Source organism: Felis catus, chromosome B4, assembly GCF_018350175.1.
Source record: "Felis catus isolate Fca126 chromosome B4, F.catus_Fca126_mat1.0, whole genome shotgun sequence".
NCBI classification, from domain to species: domain Eukaryota; kingdom Metazoa; phylum Chordata; class Mammalia; order Carnivora; family Felidae; genus Felis; species Felis catus.
The window spans coordinates 101,408,906-101,434,495 of record NC_058374.1 but is presented as its reverse complement, the minus strand read 5'-3'; the positions used below and the strand labels follow the sequence as shown (position 1 = coordinate 101,434,495).

Below are 25,590 nucleotides of genomic sequence, written 5' to 3'. Positions count from 1 at the left end.
AAACACTGTGTTTTCAGACATTCCATTTCACTAAATGTTTTTTCACATCTTCTTCAGCTCCTTTTATATGTTTTATTTATATACTTTTTAATTTTTTTAAGTTGATTTTGAGAGAGACAGAGACAGTGCAAGTCAGGGAGGGGTAGAGAGAGAGGGAGACAGAGAATCCCAAGCAGGCTCCACTCTGTCAGCTTATAGCCCAATGTGGGGCTCGAACCCACAAAACCATGAGATCATGACCTGAGCCAAAACCAAGAGTCAGACACTTAACTGAATGGGCCACCCAGGCACCCCAGCTCCTTTAATTAATTAATTTATTTATTTATTTTTTACTTTTTAAAAAAGTTTATTTATTTTGGGGGGAAGGGGCAGAGAGAGAGGAAGAGAGACCCAGCAAGCTCTGTGCTGTCAGCACAGAGCCCAATGTGAGGCTCGAGCCTATGAACGAAGAGGTCACGACCGGAGCCAAAACCAAGAGTCGGACACTTAACCAACTGAGCCACCCAGGCACCCCTCAGCTCATTTTAAATGTCCTTCTTCCAATCCAACAGGCATCTTAGATCCTAATTTTTTCCAATTGAATCCATTTTTGTTTATATAGCTTCTCTCATATTACAAAACCACACCTTCTTCCCTCCTTTGGTTTTATTCATTCATGATATTTGCTCATAGGGTACTGCACTGTTCATGACAATCAGACAAATGGATCTTTTCTCCCGGTCCTTATTGAGCAAAACATAATTTCTGCCTCATTCATGTTAAGAAAGATAACATCCAAATCAACATTTATCACAGTAAATGTTCTCAATGACCCATAAAAGGCAAAATACAATTAAATACACCTACAATCCCCTTCAGGATTGCACAAATCTTAAAACATCCTATAAATGTGTATCCAAATGATGTCTAGAGGATTGGGGGAGAGAAAGGAAGTTCAACTGAAAAGGCCAAATGTAAAAGCACAAATAAAGTGAATTATTCAGTAACAACAAAAGTTAGTAGAAAAAACACACGATAAGTTAATTTAGTCTCAAAAGTGTTATATCCCCTCTCACTTTCATAATCTCTGTTCCACTAAGGCTCAGTTTAGCCCTACTCTTAGCCCCACTTACAAAGGACACTTCATAAGCAATGAGAAAGCAGTTTACAACAATGTTAAAAACTCGAAGATAATCACGGAATATACCATTTGGGAAAATGTGCGTAAGGCCTTACTATCCTGTCTGACACTCAAGAGGCTTCATTCAGGAAAAATAGTGGCTTCTGCATTTTTGCTTAATATGTGGTCCTGCTCTTACATTTTAGGCCTTAATTATATACATTGTAATTAAGACTGTCAGCACTGTCATCTTTTAATAGGAAATCAAATTATATATGAATGAACCTGGTTCACAAAGAATTATATCCTCTACACCAACCACTTTGCAAATGTTATTTAGAGTACAGCTGCCTGATGTATTTTGAGAACCCTAATTTTGTAGATGACCCCAACAATGAGTTGGATGGAAATTTTTCAACTCATCTCAAGCCAGATATTTTGGGCAGAAAATAGCAAAAACATGGCTAGTTATCTTTTAAAATTCCCCTATAAAGTTATAGCACAGACCTTAGTCTAATCTATTAGGATACACAAGTTTAAAGAGTGGAACTCAAGGAACTCTGTCTAAAAATTCACTTGGAAGAGGCCATTTTGAGTCAGAAGCAGAACCCAGTCAAGCACGTGGTAGAAATCTTGAAATTCCCGTGTGCTCTGGGCTTGGATATATTTACCAACTTAACATGCATCATTATTTAGGAAACTGCATTGGAGTGCTTCATTATCCTGACATGATTATTCATGTCACAACTATTTGAATAAACTCTTCCTTACTTTCTCACTTGCATTTTCGAAAACTGGCATAAGTTGGGGTGGGGGGAAGCCTTAAAAAGAATAACCCCATAAATATAATAAGCAGATGTTTGGTTTAAAAACCTTGGAACATACAGACTTCTATTGAGAGACTGCCCTCTGACAGTAATGCTCCAAGTTATTTATGCACAAAAAGGCGAATGTCATATATACACCCACGCACAGCATGCTATAATTTACCAGAGCAAGCAACAAATCCTGCCAGGGGACTGCTCTCTGTTCATATCTTTGAAAATACTTATGTAAGAGGTACTTAGAACAAGATAAATGCTACTATTTTAAAGGCAAAAGATGAATATTATTTGATTCCACAGTTTCAGAAGATCAAAAAAAATTAAAAAGATCCTTACTCCCTCTCTTGCCTTTGTACTGCATAGAGGTCTTTTATGAGAAACAGTTCATCACAGAAATCACACAATGGTGAAGAAGTAAATCTTCTATGTCTAAGCACCTGGTGTATTCAGATTCAGATTCAGGAATCACTATTCCCACAACTGTGGAAACATTACTCTTTTAAAGCCAAACTGACATGAAAAATTGAGCAATATTTGCCTCTGCTGTCTCTCTAGGCTTTCTTCTTCTAAAGCTGGTTCACTAAGATTCCGGAGAGCCTCATAAAACATCTTGTAATAGGAGGGTCTACATACAGAATAAAAACACATCTACATTTAGCATCAGTTGTGTGAATCAGAAACAAAGAGATCACTGGTCAGGTTTAATTCTTTTAAATGTGAGGAGTCCTATAGGGAGGTGTTTTTTGTTTTTGTTTTGTTTTGTTTTTGTAAACATACATGGTAACCAAATATGACGTAGTCAGTGGTTTAAAACTTATGGATTTTTGAAGAAGGAACTGTGTGATATAAATGTCCTTTGGTAGAGCGCTCAATTTAGACATGACAACTAAAATGTATGCAGTCTGGCTATGTAGGCAGGCAGCAAAGTGGAAAGCGAAACAACACTGAAGAATTACTTCAGACATCTCCATATCTAGTTAACTAAAGATTATGTCAGAAGTTATCACTGAGACCTATGTCATCAAAAAGCCCACTTGGTGGGAACAAACAGTTCATGGTCATCTACATAGCAGTTCCAATCGTTACAACGTACACGCTCAGGAGAATTTTTTGCCAATCACCACCCCCTGCCCCCAAAAAGTGGTGCGTGAGCAAAGCTGTCAAAAGGAACCTCTGCATTTCTGGAAGTGTTCCTAGAATACATGGTACTTATCACTGAGGCACAAACAAGGACCGTCTATGTGGATGCCACTGAGGCAGTAGAAGAAAACCAACTTTACAACAAATTTACCCAAGAGGCCCTTCATTGTTCATTCCATATTTGTGGCGAGGTCACCTTGAGGGAAGTTAAAAAACTAGGCCCCATTAATTACTAAGTAAAAAAAAAAAACATGTTGGAATTTTAAGACGTTACCACTCCTTTATAGATATCTAGAATATCCTGGACATCAGGCCAAGAATGCCCAGGGCAGATTGCTAATTATTTTCCTCCAATAGACTTTACACCCGGTTCTCACAGCTTAGCTTTACAAAGCCAATAATCACAACAAGTAATTAAAAATTTTTTTTTGAGTAACGACAGTTTAAAAATCCAGTCAGGGGCACCTGGGTGGCGCAGTCGGTTAAGCGTCTGACTTCAGCCAGGTCACGATCTCGCGGTCCGTGAGTTCGAGCTCCGCGTCAGGCTCTGGGCTGATGGCTCGGAGCCTGGAGCCTGTTTCCGATTCTGTGTCTCCCTCCCTCTCTGCCCCTCCCCTGTTCATGCTCTGTCTGTCTCTGTCCCAAAACTAAATAAAAACGTTGAAAAAAAATAAAAAAAAAAATCCAGTCAGAAGAATGGAAGCTATTTGGCTAATGCAAATGTGCAGCTTCTTCAAATCCCCCTCCTCATCTTAGGAACACACCTGACTTACCTAACAAGTCAGTGTAAAGTGCCTGTTCCAGGTCACCCAGCATCGTGAGGATCACGTCTTCATCCAGATGAGCTGTGCCTTCCCGCAGGCAGCTTTCTCCTTCTTCTTCAGCCCAGCTTCTGCTGATGCTGCTTTGCCTGGAGGACACGTTCTCATCTTCGGACCTGCTGTCTTCATCACTCTCCCCTTCCAAGCCTTTTCTGGAAGACCAGTCCTCCAAGCCCTCACTGCCCGACTGGCCGGCAGGCAGGAGGTTCCAGGCGCCGGGGCCGCTGGCGTGGTACAGGGACTGCACAGAGCGCGAGAGAAATCTGGACAGCGAGCGCCTCTCTGCATAGTCGGATTCTCTCTGGCTGGCCTTTGCAGCGTTTCCAAACCAGTTGGAAATGCGCACAGTGGGTCTCCTGTCTCCCTCGCTGGTGAGGGCAAGATTGGTCAGAGACTTCTGTTTCTGAAGGCAGGCTCCCTTTCTCCTTACTTCTTTGCTCCGAAACACAGAGAGTTCAGCCGGCCGCTGCATGGCTCTTCTAGGGGCTTCTTTTCAACTGGACTTCACATTGTCTTTTTACACGGAGATGGCAACCGGCGCTTTTTGGTTTTAATTAACACATGCACTTTAGTAAAAGCCCCAGCAGGCTCCAACATTCACATAAGATTCTAGAGCGACAGTACAATCAGTCAGTTGCCCACGATTTAGCTTGCCACATTCTCCCCCTAATCAGCAGTACTTACAAACATTTTGCTGGAGCGTATCTGAAGCAGAAAAGAGTTCACCAAAGACACGGCTCCAGCTGAAAGTAGCACAGGAAGCCAACTACATTTTCCAGTCTTCATCCAATCACATATCTCAGCAGGACGATGGGTCCACATTTCCCTCTACCACCTCTATGTTCTCAAATGCGAGGTAGTGAAGCACCAGCGATCTCACTCACGTTTTTTTTTTTTTTTTTTTTTTTTTTTTCCCTACCTCTCACCAGCCCTTCACTGATCTAGGTCTGCAGCCCTTGACTCTAGATGAGCTGACACAGCGCAGCATGTACCGCCTCCACAGCAGAGCCCCCTAAGAGCAGAAATTAAGCACTGAAGCCCAGTGCTGCACGAGCGTCTGGTGTTTTAGTATTCCACCTGCATTCTCAGATCTATGGCCCTTCCTTGCTGCTGCAGTGGATGCTGCTGGCTGCCATGGCAGCAAACATCCTGCTAAATTAAAACAGAAGCACTGAAGCGGCTGTCCAGCCCAGAATGCCACAGGTTTCAAAGCCAAGCCTGAATGAGATGCTACACTATTCACCCTATGCACATTTAAATCACTCCTGGCCACCCAGCCCCAGACACGGACACACACACACACACTCGCACACACACATTCTCCGACTCTGGAGAATGACAGACTAATTCTCTATAGCTGCAGGCAGCTGAAGCAGGCAGATCTGCCTTCTGAATGTTGGGATTTGTGCTGTAAAAGCACAAATCAAATTCAAGAGTGTAAAGGACCTAAAAAACGTAGCATGACACTCTCCACTGGCTGGCAGATAATGCTTTAAAGGGAAAGACTTCACCTCATCTCTCAAGGGCTTATTATTCTGAAACTATTTTGTGAAATCCTACCACGACAATAAAAATCAAGATTTCTTTACAGAAAAAATAGCCAAGAAAATAACACAAGAGGGTTCCCCCCCCGCCCCCCCCCACACACAGTATTTTCACTCAAAGCACAAAATTAAAAGTTGTTGGCCAAGTAAGTAGAATATAATGATGTGACAAAAAATATAAATATGGTTTTTGATACTGAGCATTTTTTCTGGTCTATTCTATTAACCTACTGTAGCATCATCAGCTCTTTTCTTTTTGATATTTTAATAAAAACAGAAAACCTACAAGATAAATTTATTGTATTTATCTCACACTGCTTATGTATATATACGACACCAGCACCCTGAAATCTGATTTTAGGAAAACTTTTTTTAAGTTCATTTATTTATTTTGAGAGAGAGAGAGAGAGATTGAGCACGAGCAAGTAGGGTAGGGGCAGAGACAGAGGGAGAGAGAGAGAATCCCAAGCAGGCTCTACACCGTCAGCACAGAGCCCGATGTAGGACTCGAACTCACCTTCTGTGAGCTCATGACCTGAGCTGAAACCTAGAGTCAAACCCTTAACCACGTGAGTCACCCAGGTGCCCGAGGAAAACTTTTAAAACACTTATTAGGTGTAGTAGGGACCATGTGTACCATTTAGAGCCAAGGAGAAAAGTACTATCAATTTTCTTTTGAGGTTTTCTGCCCATAAACATTCCATATTAAAAGGAGGAAAATGGAGAAATACGTAGAAATAATTGTGCCATTCTACTGTTACGTAAGTCCCTGTCATTTTCTGAACTAATATCATCTAATTACTTCTGAGTCTACTTCATACGGCCTACCTCAACCATGGGAAACACCCCAATTTCTCAACTATAGAAATTAGCATTATAATGCACACTACCTACACCTTTACATATGATAATAATCTACTTTATGAAGTTAATTAATTCTTCTACCCAGGCTCAAGACAGATCATACATAAATCCTCCGTTTTACACACATATATAAAAGGGAATTTAAATGAAAATCACAATTATTTCCAAAAAATTTCTTTGCAATGAAGCAAACACATAAACTTGTGATTGTGAATACTGATTCTCAATACATCTGTCTTTAAAAATAAATGGTTTGGAACACGTGGGTGGCTCAGTCGGTTAAGCCTCCGACTTCAGCTCAGGTCATGATCTCATGGCTTGAAGGCTCATGAGTTCAAGCCCCGCATCAGGGTCTGTGCTGACCGCTCAGAGCCTGGGGCCTGCTTCCGATTCTGTGTCTCCTCCTCTCTGCCCCTCCCCTGTTTGGTCGCTCTCTCTCTCTCTCTCTCTCTCTCTCTCAAAAATAAATAAACATTAAAAAATTTTTTTATAAAATTTATAAATGTTTTTATAAAATGTGCTTAAATGAGGGTACAAATGTCAAATCACAGAAACTGATGATTATCCTTATAAAAACAATCATTTTACAAAGAGTTTTTTAAAAGATCAAAATGCCGCTCCCCTTCTGATTCCTAAGCAAAACATTTCTTTTTATTTGCAATTACTGTGACCTAGTGAATCACCAGGTTATAAGACTACAGTAAATATACTGATGTTACAATACTTCACTTCATTTGACGTGTATTACACTAAAGCACCCATGTAGTATAAGACTTATGAAAGCCTTCTAGATTCACACACACACACACAAAGGGAATTCTTATGCTTAAGACATCAAAATAATGGAAAGCAATAATTATGTCCTCTTTATACAAAGGAGTTTGTGTACCAGTCAGTTTAGACTAGCTCAAACTTTCATGTTCAGAACTCTTGGAGGGCTCATTAAATTATTGCTTGCAGGGCCCCAGCCCCATCCTTACTCATTCAGCAGGTCTGAAAGGGGCTTGAAACTCTACATTTCTTACATATTTCCAGGTGATGCAGGTACTGTTGGCTCTGGGACTCCACTTTGTTAACTCCTAGGCTGATACTAGTGGTTTTCAACTGGTTCCCCCCTAGGGGACATTCAGCAACATCAGGAGACATTTTCTGTTGTCACAACTGGGGAGTGTGGTACTTCTGATACCTAGTAGGTAGAGGCCAATGATGTTTTTATACCCCCTACAATGACAGGACGCCCCCTCCCCCCACAACAGAGAATTATGCAGATTACAATGTCACAAGTGCCAAGGTGGAGAAATTCTGGCTTAGACTGTTATGTTAAATTTACAAGTGCTCTCGAAATTCCAGTGGCTTACAAATCCAAAGATGCATTTTTGCTCACATTAATGTTCACTTTGTTGGCTGCAGCTCTGATTCAGGGACCCTATATACTAAGACCCATGCTAAAAGCACAATACCATTCTTCAGACATGTTGATCTTATGACAGAGGAAAAAGACATGAGAGATCTTAGCACTGGCTCTTAAAGCTTCTGCTCAGGAACGGCCCATGTCATTTTTCCACTCGCATTTCATTGGTCAAATCAAATCACACGGGCCCTCCCAATTCAGTGGGTCAGGAAGTAAAATCCTCCAGTAGGGGTGAACCCAGGAAGGGGCTGGTAAGGAGGAGCTAGTTATTTTGAAGAAATAACCCTAACAGAAAACCTCAAAAGGGTACTTTTTTTGTTTGTTTGTCTAAAAACATTGTTGTCAACTCACAGCTACAGAAGTTTTTCCCCTGGAACGACATCAGTTTATCAGTTTACCCTGAACAACAATGGGGATCCCACTCATTGCTTCTCTAGAGGAAGCTATACCTGCTTGTTTCGGATGTGCATTCATATATGGGTATAATTATACTTATTTGTATTCACCCTTATAAATGTATGTTACACGAGGTGGAAGAAGCTTCAGTGCATAGGAGATGAATATCCACAATCAGTACTAAAACTCTCTGATTTTGCCAAGACTTAACATAAAGCATAGCTACTGTAATGTTCTAAAAAGGAATGTTTCTCAGTGTTTTAGTAAACATAATTGTAAAGTGACTATTTAAGTAAAAGACCTTAAGTGATTTAAATTACCTGAGCTTGATTTCTTAATTTTTACAAAAATTCAAGAAAAATGCGACTTAAGTGATCATTTACAAAGGTCTTAAATACCAGATATTGACCATTATTCAAGACAAAGTCTGGTAAGTCCGAAAAGAAAACACATGTAACCATTAACTTATCCTTCTGCTTAACTTAAATCCTTACGTCTAAAACGATTTGCTGAATTTGTCAAATTATTTTATTACTTTTTTACATATGGTATGCCAGCTTTGCTAATATTAAGTCAGCCTGGCATCTTTCAATGTTTTTCATTTGAATATAAATTCTAGATAAAGATTAAAAAGGGCATTAAACAAATGTTATACATGTTGGTAAAAAGCCTTATGTATGTGTGCACGCATGCGCATACACACACACACACACACACACACACACAAAAGGGCAAGTGTGAACCTATATAAAAAAAAAAAACTAAACTAAAATCTTTCCTGAATGATTCCCATGGACTAAAAAATAAAGCTCCCTTTATGTTTGGCAGGATCTCTTGGCACTCAATGAATGGGATGGTCTCTGAGGCCAAACTCTTTTTGTCAATGAACATAAGAATGAAACCCGAGCCAAAACAATAATATCTGAACCATCATTTTGGCTGGACTTACAGTATCAAGGCTGTGGCATGAATCTTAAAGGATAGGCTGGAAGCAAGAAGCTTGTTCACCTGTTGCCACAAATTATTTAATAACATTCCACCTGACTGTAATAATTAATGGGACCACCATTATTAGATTGGGTAAATATCATTAGGTTTTTTCCCTTGAGAAAATGACAAATAATAGGACACTTGAATGATATATGTAAAAGACTTCGGAGGGATATAAGGTCTCCAAATTGTAAAAATCTTGAGTTTTCTTCAGTATGCCATTTAATTGTTATTCATTTCTGATACATTTCTTCACACCATAATTTAACTACATTTAACTTCCAGTACCATTTAATCACAAAGACAGTGTTTTATATAGCTTTATGTGAATTACTGTGTAGATCAAAGTGTAAACACCTAAGCTTCCTGACTTAGTGAATGTCTCTAGCAAACCTGCGTTTCAGTGTGAACCACTCAGGTTTGCTCCTTAACAGTATCACCAACCTTTATGTGTCATACATCTTGTAGGTCATGCAATAGGGATGTTTTTCACATTGTTTAAGCACAAACAGGGATTTTCCTTTCCCTTGCGGAAGAGTGCAGGGGTGGAGGGAAGGATAGTATCAGGCATGGCTTGTTCACAGAGGCTCAGACATCCCCTACAATGACCTGGAGCTCATTCTCTTCTGTTCTAAGTTCCGTTTTCTCAATGTTTGTTTCACTTGAGGATGAAGGCAACTGCCAGCAGCTACCCGCTTCTTTTGATAGCTTTAGGTCTCGTGGATAAACTGTCTCTTTTCTAACAGTGTTAGGGAAAGTTTTGAGATTTATTCTCATTAGTTCTGACTAAACTGAATTGGGTCACATGTCCATTCCTGAAAGAGTTACTGTGGTCAAGGGAAAAGATTGTTTTGATTTGATCTGCTTGGGTCAATTTCACTTGAGCCACTTAGAGAGTGATTGATTGATAGGGAAATGGTTTCCCCCACCAAAAAAGAAAAAAAATATTAAGGTGCTATTATTAGCAGATGGGGTAAGGGAGGCTGGTCAGGCAAAAGTACACCAGGACATCAAGGTGTATTTATTGTGAAGCCAAAGGTTCTTAAGATACAGAGGTCTAACCAGCTTAAGATACTTCCTAAAATACTACATGTAATTTTATATTTCTATTTTTGCATTTATTTTCAGGTACCCTCAAATTGCATAGGCTTCAAAAATTCACAAAACCTGGATCTTATCCTGCCAAGACTAAATCCATCAGAGTTCTATACCATTAAGTCTACCTCCCTTGGAGAACAGAACAGAATTCTTCCCCAGGGAGGAATATCTAGTAAATATCTAGTAATTTAATTATTTGTGGTGTTAAAGTTTAATTCTTACTCTTCTATAGGAGGACTCATGTCTTAGTCATGTTTGTCTTCCCAAACTTTGGAAAGACTGGCATGTATACGGAACCAGGTGAAGATTACTGAAAATATGGATGGATGAATGAAACTGTATTTTAGAACAATCCTGTGAGTTTATTAAGTATTACAGTCATCTCTCTCTCTCTCACACACACACACAAAGGAAACGAAGGAATAATTCAGCTAAATAATGACAGTGCAGGGGCCAAAATTATTTTCTCTACTTCCTAGAACATTTCATTTCCCCTAATTCATTTTGTCTTCAAAGGAATATTCTGTGGGCTTGGCAATAATTTCCAGTGATTTTGTGGTCTATGGTTTCTCTAGCAGCCAGAATGTAGTAAGTAGCAACAACAGAAATCAGGAAGAGAAGAAAGAAGGAAAGGAGGGGTCAAGAGAAGTTGTTTTTTTGTTTTTTTGTTTTTCAAAAATTGAAACTGGAGAGATGTCGTATCCTGAGGACTAAAGAGAACCATTTGGTGTAGAGGGAGCTCTTAAGGAGGTAGAAGAGAAAGTAATCCAAGAAAAGGTGGTAAGAATGGGTATAAATGTTGTATATAGGTAGATGTGATGGCAGGGTTGTATAAAATTCTTTTCTCTCTGCTTTAATTTTGTTTTAAGTGAAGTCAACATCAAGGTCATCAGTTAGAGGATGGGAGAGTTGGTATGGTAAGTTTGAGAAGAAAAGGCATGAAATTATCATCTAAGAACTTGAGAGGGGTCTTAGATGAAAAAAAAAAGAGTGAATGGACTGGGGAAATACAGAATGATTGCTCGGCAGCAACAAATACTCATTTGAGGTTGGTGATCATAAATGTAAAGTGAATCACATCCACATGGGACATGTTTTTTTCTCCAGGTTCATTCACTTCTGGTACAGAACTGGTGGAGAGTTTAATGTAACCAGGTCTGTGATTTCATCAAATGAAGTGAGAGAGGAGGAACAGTAAAGAGTATATGCAAAAGTTAAATTGCATTCAGTTACCACAGGGATTCAGCTCATTAAGGGGGGGAGGGTGGTAAGAAAGAATATGAAGAGTTTGGTGAGGGTCAGTAAAAAGCTGTAGGATCAATGAATTTAGAAATCCTAGCAGAACCAGTGGTAGAGTCAAGGAACAAAAGGAAGACCACTGAAAAGCTAGGATTTAATCAGTAAGAATGGGGTGCACAGAAGTGAACTGATAGAGAAGCCACAGATTCTGATGATGCTCAGCTCAAGGGTGTGCCAGTGAAAATAAGTAGCTCAGGAGGGATTAGAAGACAAGTTCATTGGAAGAAAGGCCAGGGGATGCTAATCATTCTCTCATCACTGGTCTACCTGTATACTCTCATCTGTGTTCTTCCAATTATAGTACTCAATTTTTACCCTACTAATCATAAATGAATATCATCTTTGTTCTGGGAAATCCCAAGCTTGCACTGAGATAAATTTTATTATTTTTATTATCATTTTAAACAAATGTTAACAGAAATGACACAATCAGGAAAAGACGCATTTCACCATTTATGCTGCTTTCTTTTATTCCTATCTAAATCACAGACTTGAATCTATTATTCTATAGAAATAATTAATAAAAATGCAAAATAATATTATACCCTGTGATAAATCCATTAAATTATTATATTATGTTAAAGTCTACTTTATATTTGACTTTCAAGTGTTATATTTATTTTTTAATATGTTCATTTACTTTGAGAGAGCGAGTGGGGAAGGCGCACACAGAAAGGGAGAGAGAGAATCCTAAACAGGCTCCACACTCATTGCAGAGCCCCACACAAGGCTTGACACAGGGCTCAATCTCACGACCTTGAGATCATGACCTAAGCCTAAATCAAGAGTTGACGCTCAACCGACTGAGCCACCCAGGTGCCCCCCACTTTCAAGTGTTATATTTAAAAACATCAGAACGTTAAATGGAAATATCAACTAAAAATGTGAAAGAAATGATCAAATGATGGCCAGAATAAGAAACTGGAGGAAAAATTCACATGTGGATTATTTATTTAAACAGATACTCAGTGATATATTAAATTCAAAGAAACAATGTTCCTTTGTGAAATTCCCATAAAACCTAAAATTCAAACTGTATAAAAGCATTTTATCCTACATATTTGAGCTCTGGTATTTCATAGGCATACTGATACATAACTGAAGACATTCATGAATAAAGAAATGTGTGAAGTATATGCATCTCCATGCCACACCAGGTTTTAAAAATATCTAGTCACAATACAGATATGCATCATCATTCTCATTATGAGACTATCTGGAGCTATGGGAAAGCCAAAACTTCCCCCAAGTACTTGAAAATTCTGTAAATACAATCCCAATAGCTATGTCTTAGCATTACCATATCTACCTCTACCCGGAACTGGCCCATTGCAATCTTCACACAAAACCTCTGATGCCTGATGATACCATTGATGATTCCAAAGGAACCTTCATAATGTTGTGTTGTCAACGGGATCAATATCTACTGGTGGATATTGCAGGAATGGCTAATGCCTGCCACAGTGTTCAAATCTGCCAAAGAGCTTCTGCCAAAGAAGCTCTTTAACCCCCAAATTTGTAATATGTTTATTTTCATGAACTTCAGGACAATATTTTGAATCTTTCGAGCACTAGAGCAATTTTTTAAAAATTAAATAGTTCTTTCATTTTTTTTTCTTCAGAATATATAAAGGCTGACCAGAAACTTATTGGAATAAGAGAATACCTCTACTTCTATGAATTCTTACTCTTAGAATTAGAAAAACTGTCCTCAAACTCTCTTTCCCCTTAGTATGTTTTTCTAAAAAATTCTTTAGTTGCTCATGAATACGGATTTTTATATATATTAGTATTAATTAATATATATTATATATTATATATAATATAATTACACCAAAGGCCTTCCATATATGCCTGCACTCATTTGGGTCCTACAAAAACACACTGCACTAAAGCAGAGAAGCTGGTTTTATATACTTACAAACCTAACAAATTGCATATATGTTTTTTCCTTACATTATTTATATGTAATGAAATATTTCCATAATTAGAATTTTTCCTAAATACACATTTAGAGCCATTGTGTAGGAATGTTCTAAATAGTAGAGAACTGAAGACAGAACAGGATGGGAATGGCCATGGAACATTTGTATTGACATCTGATCCTTAACATATTTTAAAATCTCCAAATATATTCAAGGGCTGTCTTATTAACAATGAAGCTTCCCCAGGTTTTCTATGATTATATTGAACTTGACTGAGGGCAACAATGACTTGAAGTCCTCAGCCTCTAAAAGCCCTACCATTCTTCACAAAATTCTTCACAGAACAACAAAGAGATCACCCTGAGCAAAGTAGACAAATATCTAAGAATCTCTGATGCATAAGATGCACACAGTCCATTTATGCTTAAGAAAAAACAGTACGGCACAGATGACTTTTATTAAAAAGACTTATGGAGAGATTGCAAAAATTCTGAGGTCTGTCCTACCCATCAGTCAGGTCACTTACCAGATATCTCCTCTAGGCACTGCTTAGCAGTTTTATTATATGATACATCCATCTTAGTAGGACTGGTACAGGAGTCAGCAGATGGTAAAGAGGTGCCTTCGTTTTCTGAATGTGATCTGAAATTAACCAAAAAGACAGAAACAAATAGCAATTGCTGTCATCAGTGACTCAAAATTCCCTAGTACAAGCAGAAGTCAACATTTCTATTGTTGTAGTACAAGCAGAAGTCAAGTTTTCTATTAAGGCAAGTAAGCACTTCCTTATGACGACGACATTCCTAAACTATCTGTAAGAGAAAATCCTTATTTTCATATACAACCCAAGTAGGAGTGAGATATTAAATCATATTTCTTAGCCTTTTCTACATCTGAAAGCCTGTAATTACCAATAGTTACATTTGGGGGGAAGCACAAAACTTGAAAAGATCCAACTTTTTCTGCAGTTTTAGATAAAGTCTGGCTAAATTGCACTCTTGTGAGAATAACGAATAAAAATACTGAAACTATAGTTTTTTTTTTCATGAAAATTCTAGAAAATATATCCTAAAACAGAAAGTGTAAGTAAAAAATTAATGTTGAATTTGTTCTGAGCCGTAAACATCGCTATAATGTCTTAATGTCAGAAAAGCCAAAGTCAATCAGAACCAAATTCTCATTATTAAAATTTCATCTACCTTATGTTTTATATTTGTGTGCGTATATGTGCGCGGCTATGTATTTGTGTGTGTGATTAACATGTAGAGAGTAGGTCTCATCAGATAAAAGTACACAACAGATGGACTGCATATATTTTGATATTCTAATCTTCATGCATTACTTCTTTTATGCACAAGCAAATGTTTTAAGAGGCATGATCTTTCCTGATGCAGCTTCAAAATCCACATATATTTGATCCGAACCACCACATCTTAAAAAAAAAAACAAAAACTAGAGGATGAACTAAGTACAGGAGGAGGCAACCTTGAAGTCCCATTTGTATTACTGGGTTTGGACCATGGTGAGTGACCACTGAATATTTCTCACTTTTAAAAACTATACAGAATATTCAAAAATGTGAAAGAGGAATTCAGTATGCTTTTTTTTTCCTGAATCAGTTTCTTTAAAATTTATTTATTTATGTATTATTTATTTATTTTTGAGAGAGAGAATGCGTATCTATGCAAGCAGGGGGGAGGCGCGCACCAGAGGGAAACAGAGAATCCCAAACCAACTCTGCAGTGTCAACACACAGCCTGATTCAGGGCTGCAATTTAAGAACAGTGAGATTATGACCTGAGCCGAAAAAAAAAAAAAAGACGCTTAACCATGTGAGCTACCCAGGTACCCCGAATCAAAGTTTAATTAATATGTTACTTTTATTCTAAGTCCTCATGTTGTTTGAGAGAAAATAAAGTGTAATCACTGATATCCACAATACTTTATATGACATGACATATCCAGAAACTCTGAAAAGCTCATTAGGATTTTAAGAAATCGTGGAAAACATTATCCTATATGTATGGACGAATGTGTATATATAGGAATTAATATACAAAAGAAAGAGCTAAGTGAGAATTCATATAAATGGCCTCTGTTGATTTCTAGCAGACTGTCCTTATTTTATTCTAACTTGAAACTGAATATAAAAAGCATGGCAAAATTAAGAAAGAGGATATACCGTTCAAGTGAAAGGACATAACATAAAGGCCAGTAAAGACCTCAATGTTGCTAAAATCAACGCCTTTTAGTCTTTACCTTCCTTGATGTCTTGGCAGCATTTAGAACAGCAGACCATCATTCCTTTCGTGAAGTCATCCTACCCTGGCTTCTATGACAAAAACTTTCCAGTTTGTTCCCCATTCTCTCTGGATGCCACTTTCCCCCTCTTTTGCTCTCTTTTACCTAATCATTAAATGTGGTTCTGGGTAGTGAGGGCAAAACTGTGGGTTCCTCAAAGCAGTATCTTAAGCTTTTTCCAGTTTTCATTGTAGTCTCTTTAGATGATCTCAAGCACATTCACTGTATTCATGATTACCTAGCCACACATGAATTCCATATTCTAGCTCTAACCGAGCACTTTCCACTGAATTCCAGATGTATAGCACAGCTATTTAATTGACATTACTTCTTAGTTGTCACAAAGATATCTCAAATCTATCATGTACAGAATTAAACTTGTAATCTTTTGTTGTAATCTAAACTTGTAATGTTCCTTGTTCATGGTATCCTGGATGAAACCTTTAGGGAAACTATAAGGTGGCTTTGTGTGGTCTGATCTCTGTCTGCCTCTCCAGTACCATCTTGCATGTGAGTCTTCTTATCTCTCGTCTCTGTGGTCACACCAATTTTCTACCCACTTCTCTACCCCTGCCTCAACCGGGCTTTTACACTCCATTACTTTCCTTCTCTCTTCATCCAATTAAGTCTCTCCCTTCAGTTCAAGTAACTCTTAAAAGAACCATCTCTAATTTTCAGGTAAAGTCCCAAATTGTAAGTACTTATCTACTCTCTGTATCTATCTTGACAGTACTTCGTACACTTCCAATGCAAAATCTAATTATTTGATCAATGTTTATCTCCCAAACTAGACTCCACTGCCCACGTTTAAGCTCGCCGTTGTACCCCAACGCCTAGCCTTGGTCTCGCAATGTATTGCACTGAGAAAATATTAGATAAATAAATGAATAAATCTTATTAGCCATCATCATAAAATAGTATTAGAGTACAGCATACGGAGGGAAGCATGGTATAATGGTATATGCAATGTATAACTTGGGTCTCTAACTAACTAGTTATTAACTCATGTGACCTTGCTAAGTTACTTAGCCTCCCTAAACCTCAGTTTGCTCATGTATGAAAGAAAAATATGTGCCTTCCAAAGTAATTTGAACTCAAGTGTTATTATTACTAATAATAGTAGCTCATTTCTTTTCTTCTCTGGCCTCCAGGTTCTCCTATATCCCCTGTCTTTTGATAGCCCCACCTTCCTCAATGCTAAAGCCCACTACAGTCGGTTCTTCTACTTGGGCTTATTTCTTGTGGGCCACTGCACCTCCCTGACCTGTTCCTTAGCCTGCTGTCCCTGAATGAAGGGTTAAAATCCGCTGAAGTTTTCTAAGGATATTTATTACTTGCTGAAGAGGTTTAAATGGAGAGTATGTAGTGAGATTGGAGACCCCAGGGAAACTTTACTGGCTGTCTGCCAAGAAGCCTCAGAAAGGCAGGGTGCTTTGGTGAACTGGCTGTGAGCCAGGATTGGCCTATAGTCCTGCAGACTCAGTATTCATAGACTGATCTCTCAGAAGCTGAGTCACATTAAGTAGTTCACTTTGATGGCTGGCTATAGCCCAATGCCAATTTGTTCTTACGAGAACAAGATCGGTAGCTGTTACCGGAGCCTGAATGCATGTGATCATGCTAGTTACAAAAGTTCTAGAAAAATCTGTATCAAGTAAAAATGTATTTTGAATGTGTTTTGGGAGTAGAAATTCTGCTTTGCTCTGAATAAACAGATCTTAAAAAGTTGCTCAGGAGCTGACGGTAGCTATCTTCCTCAGCGTTTGAGACTTGGTACTCAATTCCATCAGCTGTCTTCAGGCCCTATTATCTGAGGCTCTTATAAAAAGTATGCACACTACTAGGGGCACCTGGGTGGCTCAGTCAGTTGAGTGTCTGACTCTTGATTTTCACTCAGGTCATGATCTCACAGTTCATGGAATTGAGCCCCATGTCAGGGTCTGTGCTGACAGTGAGGAGCCTGGCTGGGATTTTCTCTCTCCCTCCTTCTATGCCTTCCCTGCTCATGTGTGCTTGATTTCTCTCAAAAATAAATAAATAAATATACATATATTTTTAAGCATGCACACTTCTGACAGCTCAGTGATCTATTAGAACATTTCATTTTATTTTGGTTTTAAAAATCTGTCAGTGTGTATTTCTGGCTGATTCCCGCTTTATTATCTTTTTTATTTTAATTTATAGGAGGTGATTTTTTTTAATCCTATTTATTTTTGAGAGAGAGTGAGAGACATGGTGTGAGCAGGGGAGGAACAGAGAGAGAGGGAGACACAGAATCTGAAGTAGGCTCCAGACTCTGAACTGTCAGCACAGAGCCCAATGAGGGGCTCAAATTCATGAACCATGAGATCATGACCTGAGCCAAAGTCAGACATTTAACCGACTGAGCCACCCAGGCGCCCCGACAGGATACAATCTTATTTACCTTATTTTCAAGTTCTTTGGTGTATTTTCCATGGTATTACCTAAATTATCAACAATAGGGAAGCAGATTGATCAAGGAAAGGAACATGGAAAGGGTTAAATTTTAAATAATTTATAAAAAGGACCTACAAGACATCTCGTTTCATATGTGCATGTAAATGGATCCAGGTCTCTGGTCTACATATGTTACAAACCATCCATTTCTCCAGATTTCCACTCATTGTATTTTAGAGTGGATTCAAATTTTAACGCTAGTCTCCAGAGGGGCAATCACTGCTAACTGGTAAAGATTTAACTTTTATACAAATGATCAAAGAAGTTCAGTTAAATCTCTGAAGACTCCCAACATGTCCTCTCTTTTTGTGCATGTTTCACTCTGATAAAATAAAAGGGCTTGGGGTTGATTCATGAAACAATTTATGAAGACTTCAGAATCAATACTGTTCTCCAATCAAAGGGTTCATTTTGACAGACACAGTGAATAATGCAGTGGCATCATTCACTGTTCCTACATAAACTGATACTACATTTTCCTCATTCTGACTGGAAAAAGGAAAAAAAATAAGTGTCATGATGTTCCTGTAAAATATTTATAAGACCTGAATTGTGCAGACTAATTACTGTGTATTTACAACATGGTCAACACGTTGCAAGTACCTACTGAAACTGTCAAATATAGCATTGCAAAAACACCATATTTAGAGTGTTAAGCCAGGCTCTCAGGGTTAGTATCTCTTACTAAGAGTGGTAGCGGTGAAAAGCGTAGAGTTCACTGATGATTAACACAAAAGCGATTTCCTGTCTCTCTGCACTTACCATGTGCCAAATACTATGCCTGGTATTTTACTGATGGCATTTCACTTAAATGTCCCAACAATCCTATTGTTATGGAATGAATGTCTGTTTCCTCCCCTAAATCCTTACGTTGAAAACTAATCTCCAATATGATGGTGTTAGGAGGTGGAGGCTTTTGGGGCTGATTAGGTGTTGAGAGTGGAACGTTCATGCCTGGGATTAGTGTTGTTTTAAAAGAGACCCCAGAGAACTCCCTCACCCCTTCTGTCATGAGAGGGCAGAGTGAGAAAATGGTCATGTGTGAACCAGGAAGCAGGCTCTCACCAGACTTGGAAATTCCAGCACTTTGATTTTAGACTTCCCCACTTCCAGAACCATGAGAAATAAATGTTTGCTGTTTAAGCCACCAGGTCTATTTTTGTGACAGCAGCCTAAACAGATTAAGACACCTATAATATAGGTGCTGTAGATAGATTCAGGCTTCTAGAGGTTTAATAATTTGCCTTATATAACAAGCTGGTAGATAGTTATCCCATATGTGACCCTGGCTACCTCTAAACACTGTTCTATTAACCACTACCCTCCAGTTTAACACCATTCAAATGCCTCTGGACACTATTTTAGTACACTTGAGGTCTCCTTAGCTGACAGATACTTCAGTCACTAAGTGAATAACACACAGTATTTGAAAATGACAATAGCTACTGATCTACCATAAATATTATTCTTTACTCTTCACTACCTTAAATTTGTACTCTTACAAAAAAGAAGCTATTATATATACCACTCAAAGGACTTCAGCAGTAAGTCCTAGATACTATCAATTAGAAATTTCAAATATCATAAATATGAGTGTTTGCTCATTAATTTATATTAAAATATATCCTCCCCTGGATTCATCTTAATATGGATATAGTCACACATGTAAGCACAAATACAGCTGGGTTGAGACAGCAACATTAATAGTCTAACAGTTTGATTTATAAATCAAACAAGGGCAAAGAAAAGTAAATATCTTTCTAAAACCACCATGGTTTTGCTCTCTTCTTTCCTTACTGTTGGGAAGGCAGACAGGTGACACCTAGGGCCAAGGACAGAAATGAGTCAGGAGGAAGAGTATTAAGTGTGGATGGGAAATTTGTTATTTCAGGATGGGTTGAGCAAATAAGAAGATATATGGAGAATAATGTGAGCCAAGTTTCTCAGTTAACAAAAGGAAATACAAATATGGAAAGGAAATATGTATGTATGTGTGTGTACATACATATACATAAATTATGTCTTATGTATATGCATACATATCTATATATTGTCCTTAATTTATGAAGAGGTTACATTCCTATAAACCCGTTGTAAGTTGAAAATACTGTAAGTTGAAAAGGAATCTAATATACCTAACTGACCTACCATCATAGCTTAGCCTAGTCTACTTTAAATGTGTTCAAAACACGTGCATTAACCTACGGTTGGGCAAAACCATCTCATACAAAGCCTACTTTACAATAAAGTGCTGAATACCTCATGTAATTTATTGCATACTGTACTTAAAATGAAAAGCAGAGCGGTCGTATGGAGACACAACGGTTGTCAATGCATTGGTTGCTGACTCTTATGATTGCCGGCTGACTGAGCTGAGGTTCCGCCTGCTGACGGGCATCATGAGAGAGGACAGTGCTGCATATCGCTAGCCCCGGCAAAAACCAAATTCAAAAGTATGGTTTCTGCTCAGTGTGTATTTGCTTTCACTCCATTTTAAGTGGAGGACTATCTGTCTGTGTGTATATATATCATAGATAAGTCACAGACACTGAGATAAATAATGATATAAGTGTGTGTGTGTGTGTGTGTGTGTGTGTGTGTGTGTGTGTGTGTTTGCATGTGTGTGTGTGTACTACATATATTTTACAATTTAGGAAACCAGGGAGCAGTGAGTTCTTGGTTTCTAAATATCACTGTCTACAAAAAGAAACCAGGACTCCTTAGTAAAAGCTGCAGCCAAGAGATAGGGAGAGTACAAGATGAGCCTGAACACCTGGAGCTGAAAAGAAATAAAGTTCTCAAAGAATAATGGGGCAGAAGCCAGCTTGAAGGGGATCCCAGTAGTGAAACCTGAGAAAATTTAAGCATTAAAATAGTCATATCAATGGGTTAGAATCCACTTAATACAATGGGAATCCATTAATCCATACAATTTGAAGAGAGGGGAAGAGGGGGAGGGAGAAGGAAAAGGCAAAGGAGAAGGGGCGTCTCTTAATAAAGAAACCCAAGGCAGAAATGTGGAAGGAATGATAGGATTAGAAGTCATTTGACCTCCACTCAACTAAAATATTAATGTATGGAAAAAAATCTCAATGGATGCTGAATCCTAGAGGCAAAAGAAGATCCAGGAACAGAATTTTTACAAAGAGTCTCAAGATACCTTTCCACAAAAATACTCATTGAATACAAACGGGGAAAACTCTAGAGTGAAAAACTATGGCAAAATTATCTTAATCGAGGGATTAAATTTCACATCACCAAAGTGGGAAGTATCAGTGTTGTTGCTATCTGATGGGATGCGATGGGAAGAACACAGCATCACTTCTGTGGCATTCTGAACAAAAATATATAATACACATCTAGTGATGAGCAAATATCAGACAAGCCCAAATTAAGAAACAGTCTACAAATGCTTATTGTCACCACATCAGCGTCATGCAAGTCAAGCAAAGATCAAAGAACTGCTCCAGATTGAGGGAAAATAGGTAGAAATGCCAACTTGGTACAACAGTCATCCTGAATTGGTCAAAGGGTATCTCTGGGACAATCAGTGAAACTTGAAAAAGTCTCTGGCTGCCGTGAGTGAAGTATGTATGGGAGTTCTTTGTACTATTCTTGCAAATTTTCTGTAAGCTTAACATTTTTCCAAGAGCAAATAAAATATAGAAAGAAGAAACAGCAGTGGTTTGATTGGGCAATCTGGCAGCAAACCTCGTAAGCCAACTACAGAAGGTATTTGATGAAGCTTCTCCGCTGAGAGAATGCCAGCTCCTAGCACTATCCCACACAACAGGCCCTCTTCTAGTGGTGTCTCTATATTCCATCTTAAAAATACTGCTGTGCGAAGGAGTTTAAACTGCTACCCGAGGCACATATATATCTCAAACCTAGCAAAAGACAAGCTCTCAAGGCCGGCATTCAATAAGCTGCACTTTGTACTGATGACCAATTATGCCCAGTTCACATAAAACCACAATTGCAGCATAATCTGTAATAGTAGCTGCAGGGCTTACAAAAGCTTTTTCTGCATGATGGTTATCTGCTCTCCATTTCAATCTTGGTATACTCACAGCTCCTCCTACTCAGTTTACTGGTTCAACAAATTAGCCAAACTTAAAACCATGTGCGTAAGCATTTTCAAAATTAATGTTTTGCATTCTTTACCTTTCAGAACGTAGTATATTCAAGTGTCAGTTTTTCTTGTCACTTCCTAGGCAAATCTGAGCTCTCACAAAAACTGGCTACAACAAAAATGTCTCCTGAGAACCCATGATGCTGTTGTGTAAGATACATTTTGTGAAGAAAAAAACCCGAAACCTCTACATTCAGACTTTACTGACCTAATTTTACAATTCAAGTGTGTATAGAGGGTCTCCTCCTATATTTAATTCATAGGTTTAAGATGCACGATGGTTTTCTTCTCTGTATAACAGTGTCTTGCCTTATCTATGTGTCGGGTTCTTTCTGCGTGTGTGCGTGCGTGTGTGTGTGCACAAATGTGCATGCAAGTGCAAACGACCCCCACTCCTGATTCTACTCCCTTTGCCTTAAGATGTTTGCTTTATATCCAATGCACTGTTTTCCTGGCATTTACTACAAGTGGTCAGAAAATAAGGAAAAGAAGGTGGACCTTAAAATAGCAAGTTAAGAATCTGGTTAATAGCTCTTTTGAAAATTATTGGGGGCTGCTAAAAAGACTGAGGTTTGGGAAAAATGTACACGTCTCTCTTTTCTCTTTAATTGACTATTTACTGCACTATTTGACTTAATATGTCTTTACCATCACGAGGAATTATAGCTCTAAAGCGATGAATACACAAGCTATGTAAGAAAAATGACATGTGGGTAGAGGGGAGGCATTTTTTTAAAATAGAGCAAAGGTAGTAACTTTTGAACTCCAGGTGAGGAAAACAAGCTTGAAGAAGACAGCATAGAGTCAAACCAAGAAAGAACACCAAGAAAGAACAAGAAGAATGAAAAGCTTCTTTTCTGAACGACACTCTTCTTTCCCTTTCCTTTCCTCCTGTAATTGGGACCTCTAATTCAAATCTTAACAAAGCTACCTCTGAAAGTCAGGAAATTTCTCCCTCATATAGCCAATGAGCATTTTAACCTATGCTGTTGTCTTCCATTAACAATCTAACTTACACAGTGAAGACACAGCAATTTTCGTAATCATGCTTCACACACTTGTGCTCTCTCTCTCTCTCTTGCACACACACACACACACACACACACACACACACACACGCACACACACACAAGTCTAAGAGCCTGATATTCAATAATTTCTGTTACAATTAGGCTCCAATCAACCTTCATTTTCCAGGAAATCTATTTTACTTGCTGACTGCCCTACACATCTGGTATTCATCCTGTTTATATGGTTCCTTCAGTGTTGCAATTCCTTCCTTGTCCCCCTCATTTCGGCATGCCTAAATCCCACTTATCTTTCAGAACCCAGTTCAAGTGCCACTTTCTCTGATTCTGACACCTAGCAGTAATTTTCCATGTTTTGAAGTCTCAATGTACCAAATCCGGTTTGCTGTTGGAGAGCTTTAGACATCTCGCTTCATTTTGTAGTGATCTTTGAATCAGTCTCTTGCCTACTATACTGCGGACAACAGAAAGAAAATGACATTTGGGATGTGTCATGTTTCACTCTATCCTCATGTTTTATACATAATAGATTTTAGTAGGGAGTTACTGGAAGAAGAACAAAATAAGTGAATGAATGTCCTGAAGAGAAGAAATTTCATTCTTTAAATATTTTAAAGCTGTTTATATTCAGTTAAACCATCTAGCTCATTTATAGGAGGTAAGAGATTTCAGAAGTTTCTCTGTTTCATTATACTTGCTGCTAATTGTTCTATTCATCTATAGCAGGTGAGTCTAAACCATGTTGATGGTGTTTCATTCAACAATTTCACATGGTGCCCATGGTAGGTAGGTTCTGTTCTGGGCATTACACTACTAAATAAAAAATATAAGAGCTGGTATCAATGAGCTTGTTATTTATAGCTGGAAGTGGCTGAATTTTTTTTTTTTTTGAGAGAGGGAGCAAGTGAGCGAGGGGAAGAGAGGAGAAAAAGAGAAGGGGGGCTCACCTGAAGCAGGGCTCTTGCTCATTGGAAGTGGGGCTCGAGCTCACCCCATGCAGGACTCGAATTCACAAACCGTGACCTGAGCCGAAGTCAGATGCTTAACCGAATGAGCCAACCAGGTGCCATGAAATCATACTTATTAATAAGTTATCAAAATAATAGCAGGGGTGCCTGGGTAGCTCAGTTGGTTAAGCGTCCAACTCTTGTTTTCGGTCAGGTCATGATCTCAGTGTTCGTGAGATCGAGCCCCACATTGGGCTCTGTGCTGACAGCATGGAGCCTGCTTGGGATTGTCTCTCTCCCTCTCCCTCCCCCTCTCCCCTGCTTGAGCGCTCTCTCTCTCTCTCTCACTCTCTCTCACTCTCTCTCAAAATAAATATTTAAAAAATAATAGCAGATAATAATAAGCTTTATGAATAAAATATAAGAAGATGATGTCATAGAATTCTGGCAAAAGGCATACTGAATGTTTCTTTGGATTAGATGGCTGGAGATAGCTTGTGTGAAGAGGTAGCATGTAGGCAGAGATCTGATGAGAAGTAGCCTGCTTTGCTCTGGAAGAGGATTGTCACAGGTAGAGAGACCATCTATGACAAAGGCACCAAAGCAGAATAGGTTAGTTTGTTGAGAAACAGAACGAAGGCAGGGGTTTAGTGCCCTACAGGAGAAATGGTATGAGTGTGGCCTGTGGGTTAGATAGAGGGTCAGATTATGTAGGGACTTGTAGGTCTTGGCAAGGTGTCTGGGTTTCATTGTTTTCAAGTGTAGTGAAAATCCAATAGATTGTCTCATAAATTGGAATGACATATATAATGTACACTTTTAGGAGGTTAGAGCCCCTGCTGTGTGAAGAATGCTGTTGGAAAGGGCCAGAAGTGGAATCTGGAAGACTCACTGAAACTAGGTAAGTACTGGTGGTGACATGACTTGGACCAGGAGAGGGGGGTGGAAATGGAAAGAAATGCCTGATTGAGGGTATGTTTTGGGGGGGAAGAGCCAATAGGACTAACTGAAAATAAGATGTGCAGGGAGACAGTGATTGAAAATCAAGAGTAAAATACGGATTCTTCCCAAATTTTCTTCTGAATTTTCCACTCAATAATCCCACATCCCAAACCTCTACTCTCTTCTACATTATTTCTTGTATATACTTCCATAACAGCAATGATTTTTAATTTTTATTATATTTTATCATTATGTCCAATAGACTGAACTCCCTGAGGGCAAGGCAACATCTTTTTTTTTAAATATATATATGTAATTTATTGTCAAATTGGTTTCCATACAACACCCAGT

At 38.6% G+C, this 25,590-nt stretch overlaps 1 protein-coding gene across 8 annotated transcripts in view; it reads right to left on the bottom strand.

Moving 5' to 3' along the window:
- NAV3 (neuron navigator 3) overlaps nucleotides 1–25,590 on the bottom strand; it is an 829,170-nt gene that overhangs the window by 164,573 nt on the left and 639,007 nt on the right. For all 8 annotated transcript variants that reach the window (XM_011284133.4, XM_019835257.3, XM_045062101.1 and 5 more), the window contains one exon: nucleotides 13,938–14,053. In XM_011284133.4, coding sequence (XP_011282435.2) covers nucleotides 13,938–14,053 — 116 coding nt within the window. The remainder of the gene's footprint in view (nucleotides 1–13,937; nucleotides 14,054–25,590) is intronic.